We start from the raw sequence: 8,200 nt of genomic DNA on the forward strand, positions 1-8,200 counted from the left end.
CAATAGGTTTTTAAGAAGTAAGTCTACAAAATTATACAATGATCAGAATAAAAATACAAAGATAAGAATAAAAATAAGTAACAATGGCAAGAGTAAAATTTTTTTATAAAAATACGTAAAATATTAAGTGAAAAAAGTACAGCAGATGTACATAAAACAAAAACAATACGGGGAAGGAAAAAAATAAAGTAGAATAATAGAAATAAATAAACGTCATGAAAGAATAATTATAAATAAATAAGTAATCTAAAAGATATAAAATGATAATAAACGAGCAAAGAACAAGCCAGCACAACCTACCTGTTCAAAGTAAACGGTTGAACAGGAGGCAACAATGAAGCGGAAGCGTGGAGAGTGGGGAGGAAGTAGCCAGCCAGCTGTTTAACGGCTATATTTCAATTTCAAATACGTCGCGTATACAGGAAGTAGTGATAAAGATATGACGAAAAATGATAAGAGAAAGATACAGAAATATGATAATAATAAATATAATAATTTTTAATTTAGGAATAACTAAGTAAAATTAGAATGACACATCGTTACTAATAATACGAGATTATACTGAAGAAAATAATACAATATAAGATATAATAACAATGATTGTAAAAAAAGTAACTAATAATAAGTAAAAGTAAATAAAGAATAGTATTAAAAAAAATTACAAAGAAATAAGTAAGAAAAATAATTAAACAATGATAACAACTGTAGTATTTATATATCATGAAAATAATCATTTATCTACACTGATAATAGTAATAGTAAAGATAACAGGAGTAACATGAAAAACAAAGAGAAGGAAGATTTATGAACAATCTCTATCCAATCTCTCTAAAATTGTGCTTAATGACCTTAATTCTGTCATCCCTTTATTCCATAACATTTTATTTATCAAAAAATATGTAGACGACCTTTTTCTCATTCTAAACCCTGATAAAATCCCTCATATCCTTTCTTCTCTTAACTCTTAACACCCACGCCTTCATTTCACCGTTGAAACCGAAACTAACTCTTCCTCCCCTTTCTTGACCTCCTTCTTATTATAAATAATAATGATGGCTCCTTGTCCACTGACTGGTATAACAAACCCACTTACTCCGGTAGGCTACTTAACTATTTTTCTCAGCACCCCCACCATCGAGGGGTGCAAAAAATTAATATTGCCTAAAATCTCATACACCGTTGCCTTACTTTATCCGATCCCCAATACCACAACACTAACATTCATTGTATTAAGACTATCTTGCTTTCAAATGATTTTCCACTTCACATCATAAACAAACTTTTAAACTCTTACATCAACCGTTGTATGCCTACTTCTCCTTCCCCAAACTCTCTACATCCACCATCCACACTCTCGATTTATAGATCCCTTCCATATGTCCCCTCTCTCACTGACAACATACACAAATTCTTGAACTCAACAATTCCTACGTCTTGGACTCAAATCTCAAAATAAACTATCTTGCTTTTTTACTAATGACAAGGATCCTATTCAACTCCAATACCGCTCTAAAGTTGTACACCGGATTCCTTGCACCTCCTCCAACTGTAATTCTTCATTTATAGGCGAAACTAAAAACCACCTCAGATCACATATCTCTCAACATAAATTATCTATAACTTCCCACAACTCATCCGCTTCCAAACTTTCAGAACATGTGCTTACACTTAATCATGCTTTTGATTTTGACTATACCACTATTTTAGCCACTGTTCCAAATTACCAAAAGAGACTCATTTTAGAATCCATTTATATACATCTTGAACCCCTTCCAGTTAACCACAGAATTGATAAAAACTGTATCTCGCATACATACAGCCATATATTAAACTTAATTAAGACTAAATAATTTTACGCTCATTTTATTATCATCACCAAACATTTTTCTATTATAATGAGGTGTAGAGTTGCAGGCTTACCTTCTAAGCCATAACCCCTGATGCAGACCTGAAACTCAGGTCAGACGTCGACATAAAATAAATAAATATGGTTTTGTTTATTTATGTTGTTTTTTGCTGACCGCACCCCCCGACAAACTTCTCCAATTTTTCTATTATACTTTTGTTTGTTCTCTTTATCACTTATATTATAAAATATATATATATATATATATATTATCTATCGCTGCATTTACTTATATTTATTCATCTATGTTTTATTAACTTTCACATTTACTTTGTCTTGTTTTTAGTAAACTTGTATTTCACATGTTTCTATTAACTTATCATTATCATCACCTATATGGTTAACATTCCATCACATTTTTTCACTTATTTCTAAACTTTATTACTTATTTTTAATTGTTTTATGTACTTCTTTCTACATCTCAACTTGCCTATTTATATATATTTTTATTTTATTTTGTAAACTTTCACTTCCGATTTTTAAATTACCTTATTTCACTTTGTTTTTCATGTTACTCCTGTTATCTTTACTATTACTATTATCAGTGTAGATAAATGATTATTTTCATGATACATAAATACTACAGTTGTATTTCTTTGTATTTTTTTTTTTATACTATTCTTTATTTACTTTTACTTATTATTAGTTACTTCTTTTACAATCATTGTTATTATATCCTATATTGTATTATTTTCTTCAGTATAATCTCGTATTATTAGTAACGATATGTGTCATTCTAATTTTACTTAGTTATTTTTCAGGGCTTCGCAAAGTGGGGCGAAACGTCGGAAAAAAAATAGTTGTAAACTATTTTTGTTTTTCCTTTGACTGCAACCCTGACCATCTTCTTATATATGTTAACAATATATGTTCTCTCCACCTGCTTTCTGAAACTTTCTAGCTTCCTTTTAATTTCTTTTTCATCACTCTAACAAATTACAGTTCGGTATAAAAAAAAGATGAGCTATATTTTCTTTTTCGTGCACCATGAACACTTCTTTAAGATCCTAGAAAACTACATGAAAATTTGGGAATTTCGAAGACAGTTCACTCCCTTAAAAGTTTGGCCCTAAAAATGTAGCTTTTAATAAAGATCACCCTTTTGTTTGACATGAAAAACATAGAACATGATATTTTTCAAAAATATTTAGTATTAGTAGTAAAATTAATACATTACCAAAGTTTTTATTATAACAATAGTAGAACGTCAACTGATTTTTAATTTAAATCACAAAGCTTTTTGCTATCAGTTTGAATATTCAAGTTAAATTTCAATATAAGTGTCAACCACATCTTTTTTTTCTCTTTAACCCACAGTGGAACAGGTTAGTTTTGAGAGATACATTATTCATTTGTTTTGCATTTTGGTGTCCTGAAATAATTTATTTTTAATTTTTTTATGTTACATAATCCATTTCCATACACATAAATAAAGCGATTATATGAAATAAATAGTAGATGAATAATTGTAATGGGGACTGACAGACACACCTGTCTGTCATGTAGTGATTAAATAACATTTATATTTATAAATTAGACTATACAGTTTAATTCTATTAAAACTGGTTACTATCAAAATAAGTATTATCAAGTGAACTAGAAACTACAAAAAGCTACAGTAACTAAGAACAGATAAAGTAATAAATAGTTTTTACTACTTTGAGTACTTTCCTACCATCCAGACCATCTTTGTTAAATTGATAGAGAAAATAAAACTAAACTAAACTTTGATTAATTAAACTATATGTACAAATAAATTAAAAGGGATGTTAAATATATTGTTTGTAAAAAACTAAAAGACAGTTTCTCAGTCAATGGTTAATCTAGTCTTGGATTTAATATAACCCAATCTTACAGCTATATTATTTAACCATAAGTAACAAGATGAATACTGATAAAGTACTTAAAAAGACATTAGTAAATATATTACCAGGAAAAACTATTTAAAATCATACATTATCAATATGACTAAAGATGAACAAGTGAAAGATAGTTAAAAGATTAAAAAGTAATTACTAAAGAGTAAACAAAAATCACAGGTATTACAACTATTTATTACAAAAAAGTCCTGAACTTAGTAAGAATAAATTACCAATTATTATTATAAAAATATATAGATAACATTCTAATAATGCAATGTTAACTGTGATATAATATAAAACAATTGATTTAATGTTCGTAATATAACAAAATGACATAATGTTTGCATTTACAGTGAGGACAGAGGTAAGGCTTTTTAACTACCAAACCAATATATGGATGACCTCACAAGTATAAAACTATAATTTGAATAAAAATTTTTAATACGATAGCCCTAAAAACTTAAAAATCGGTGAGATTCCCATATGTAAGTCCAATATCGGTTTATCACAGAGTTGTTCGATAATTCAATTTTCATTCAAATTGTAAATATATATATAGGCTAAAATTCAGTTATAAGGGTATCATGTAAGGTCACTGACATATACTCATTTTCAATTCGCCAATTGTTAGCATATTAATATTTACAATTGGTTATGCTAGTCACCTAAATGCACTTTGCAGATTTTTTAAAATCACAATTTGTAATGATTTATATTCACAGTGAGGACACTGATGAGGCTCCTCACCTGTATGATGAGACTATATATAATTTTTTTTGTAATGAATAACATGTTCTTGTTTCTAATCACAGTAAGGCAACATTTAAAAGGCTTCTCAATTATGATTGGCTGCAATATGCTTATTAAAATCTCTATCTTTTATGGTCTTATATTCACAATGAGGACACTGATAAGCCTTCTTATCAGTATGGCGGTTAGTAATATGACGCTTTAAGTTATTAACATGTACTGCTTTAAAGTCACAATAAGGACACTGATTGGGCTTTTCCCCCAAATGACGATACATGATGTGTATTTTTAAACAAGAAGTTGTTGCAGTTTTATATTTACAGTGAGGACCCTGATAAGGTTCTTCAAAAATATGGTGGGCCTGTATGTGTCTTTTTAATTCATTAACTGCTATGATCTTATAGTCACAATGATAACATTGCTTATCCTTTTCTCCTAAATGACAATGCTTTACATGTTTTTTTAAATCACTACCTGTTACGGTTTTATATTCACATAGAGGACAATGATGAGACTTCTCACCCGTATGGCGCTGTTTTATATGTCGTTCTATGTTGTTAACTTGAACTGATTTATAGTCACAGAAAGGACACTAATGAGGCCTTTCATCTGTATGACGGGCCATAATATGTTTTTTTAATTCCCAATTTGTAACGGTTTTATATTCACAGGGAGGACATTGCTTAGGCTTCTCAACTGTATGACAGTATAATACATGTCTTTTTAATTCAGTATTTGTCACTGTTTTATAATCACAATGAGGACATTGTTTATGCTTTTCATCAGTATGACTGCGTTTTATATGGTATTTTAAAGTAATATTTTCTACACATTTATAATCACAGTGAGGACATTGATAAGGTTTCTCACCAGTATGACGGTACATCATATGTGTTTTTAAATGATTTACTACTACAGCTTTATACTCACAGTAAGGACAATGATAAGGTTTCTCAGTTGTATGACGAGCAACTATATGTTTTTTTAAATCCCTACTTGTTACATTTTTATAGTCACAGTGAGGGCATTGATTATGCTTGTCATATGTATGACGGCGTTTTATATGTAAACTTAAAGTACCATTTGTTACAGCTTTATAATCACAGTGAGGACATTGTGCAGGCCTCTCATCAGTATGACGGTGCATTATGTGGATTTTTAAATGACTATTTTGTGCTGCTTTATAGGCACAGTGATGGCATTGGTAAGGTTTCTCAGCTATATTGATATGATGGACTTTTATATGTTTTTTTAACTCATTATTTGTTATGGCTTTATATCCACAGTGAGGACACTGATGAGGCCTTATATCTGTATGACGAGCCAATATATGCAATTTTAAATTACTATTAGTTACAGTTTTATGGTCACAGTGTGGACATTGATGAGGTTTCTCATGTGAATGACGGTACATTATATGGTTTTTTAAATCACGAGTTGTAACTGTTTTATATTCACAATGAGGACACCAATGAGGCTTCTCAACTGTATGCCTGGCCAGAATATGGGTTTTTAAATGAAATTTTCTCACAGTTATATAAGCACAGTAAGGACACTGATGAGGCTTCTGACTTCTATGATGAGGCTTCTCACTTATATGAAGGCACATTATATGTTTTTTTAAATTACAAAATCGTAGTGAGCTATAATCACAGTGAAAACATTGATAAATCTTCTGAGCTGAATGAGGAGAAATTAATTTTTTTAAATCTATCTTCATCTTGGCCTTTATGCCAGACCTATTAATTTCTTCTATATGATTAGGGGAATCCACAGCACCTATAAGCAACAAATGTTTTAATTAAAGATGTATGAAGTTATATACAAATTAAATAAATCAATATTTACAAAAAATTTAATTATTTTATTCTAGGTTTAATGATTATATGACGGTCGTGGAGAGTTGTCATAGGAGTTGGAGAATGGTGCTGGCTATAATCTAAGTTTCACATGTCAAAGAATGAGCCTGCATCTAGTTTTATTTAGATTAGGTAATAATATGCAAAGAAGAAGAAGGCTAAATGATAAATTTTTTTTTTCCATTTGTCTAGGTCCATTTTTTTTTTGTTTATTTGTCCATTTAACTGAACTAGACCAATGAATAAGTGGATTTCTTCTAGTTATTTAGTGAATAATAGTTATTAATTCTCTTAAATTCTGCATGTACATTTGTATTTATTTTTCTTACTTTAAAAAAAAAGATAATAGTAAATAAATAGTAGAGCATGAATTTCTATGTTAATTGATAAAATTTAAAATCATAAGTAGAGTTAAAGGTCTTTTTTATAAAGGAGAGAATATGAGGTAATGATTCTCAATGGAAATTAGAATTTCAATTTCTCAAGTATCAAGCAACCACTTTAATTTTTTTACTGATTAAATATAGATTACTAATGATCTGAAGGCTACATTTTCTGTAATAGGATGGAATATAGATTCTTGTATCAACTCAGAATATGAGGTAATGATTCTCAACAGGGATTACAATTTCAATTTCTGACTCAGTATCAAGCAGCACCTGTAATATTTTTACTGATTAAATATTGATTACTAGGGATAGGATTTTTATGTGCTAAAAAATCTGAAATATGTGCTAATAAATTGTCAAATATTTTGAAAAATATGTATTTATAAATTATGTATTTTCAACAATATAAATTACTAATTAATTAGTAATTTTATAACTTAAAAAAAGTTACATAAATATGTATTTATTATATATTATATGAATAATATTTTAAAGAAAATATGTACAAAAAAATGTACTTAGAGAAAACATAGCTGTTCAATAACAAGATATTAATTAGTAATTGTAATTAAACTAGGGAGTGAAACAAGACTAAGATAAGAAAGGACATTGGGAAGGGGGGAAAAAGAGAAATGGATTGAGGAGTAAACAAACAAATTCTAGGGAAATACCACAGGAATAAGACCCTTGCTCTTTTTAATTGATATTGAGAAATTCTCGTATATAGAAATCTTCTGTGAAAATTTATTATTGCCACTGCTTTTAATTTGTGTTCAAAGATGAAAATATAGAATTTTTACGCACTATTTATGATTAATGATAAATTTCACCTTCAAGTTTCTTGTGTTCTCTTGAATTTTACGTAGTTGCTGAGTAAAAATGAATTTACAATTGAACAAATAATTTAAGGAAATAAATATTTCAAATAGTTTAGGACAAAATATCTAAAAATATGTACAAAATAAAAAATATTTCAGAAAATATGTGATTTACAACAAAGTAATATAAAAATACACAAAATATGTAAAAAAGGCCAAATATTTAAAAATATGTGAAATAAAAATTGGAAAAAAAAAATGCTTCTATTGGCAAGAAATGTCTTGAAACATCGTTAGTTAGTAAGGAATAAAAGATATCATGGTCAGGTAAAAATATGTGAAAACATAAAAATCCTATCCCTATTGATTACTAATGATGTGAAGACTATATTTCCTGTTGTAGAATAGAAAATTGATTCTGGTATAAACTCAGGTATTAAAATACCACCTATAATTTTCATATAATAGTGTCCACATCGCTGGTTTGACATGATTATTTTTTTTTAAACTAAAAAATCTTCTATATGTATATATAGTTGACCGTAAAAATTGATATATAAGAAGATGGTCAGGGTTGCGGTCAAAAGTGAAACAAAATAGTTTACAACTATTTATT

The 8,200-nt window shown here is 28.5% G+C and overlaps 1 protein-coding gene across 2 annotated transcripts in view; it reads right to left on the reverse strand.

Annotated features, from left to right (window-relative positions):
* Positions 1–3,169: 3,169 nt before the first annotated feature.
* LOC106687409 (zinc finger protein 711) overlaps positions 3,170–8,200 on the reverse strand; it is a 22,832-nt gene continuing 17,801 nt past the window's right edge. For both annotated transcript variants that reach the window (XM_014431280.3, XM_067048741.1), the window contains exon 5: positions 3,170–6,297. In XM_014431280.3, the coding sequence (XP_014286766.1) occupies positions 5,111–6,297 (1,187 nt within the window). In that variant the 3' untranslated portion in view covers positions 3,170–5,110. The remainder of the gene's footprint in view (positions 6,298–8,200) is intronic.

Source organism: Halyomorpha halys, unplaced genomic scaffold, assembly GCF_000696795.3.
Source record: "Halyomorpha halys isolate HHAL.00 unplaced genomic scaffold, Hhal_1.1 Scaffold961.1, whole genome shotgun sequence".
NCBI classification, from domain to species: Eukaryota; Metazoa; Arthropoda; class Insecta; order Hemiptera; family Pentatomidae; genus Halyomorpha; species Halyomorpha halys.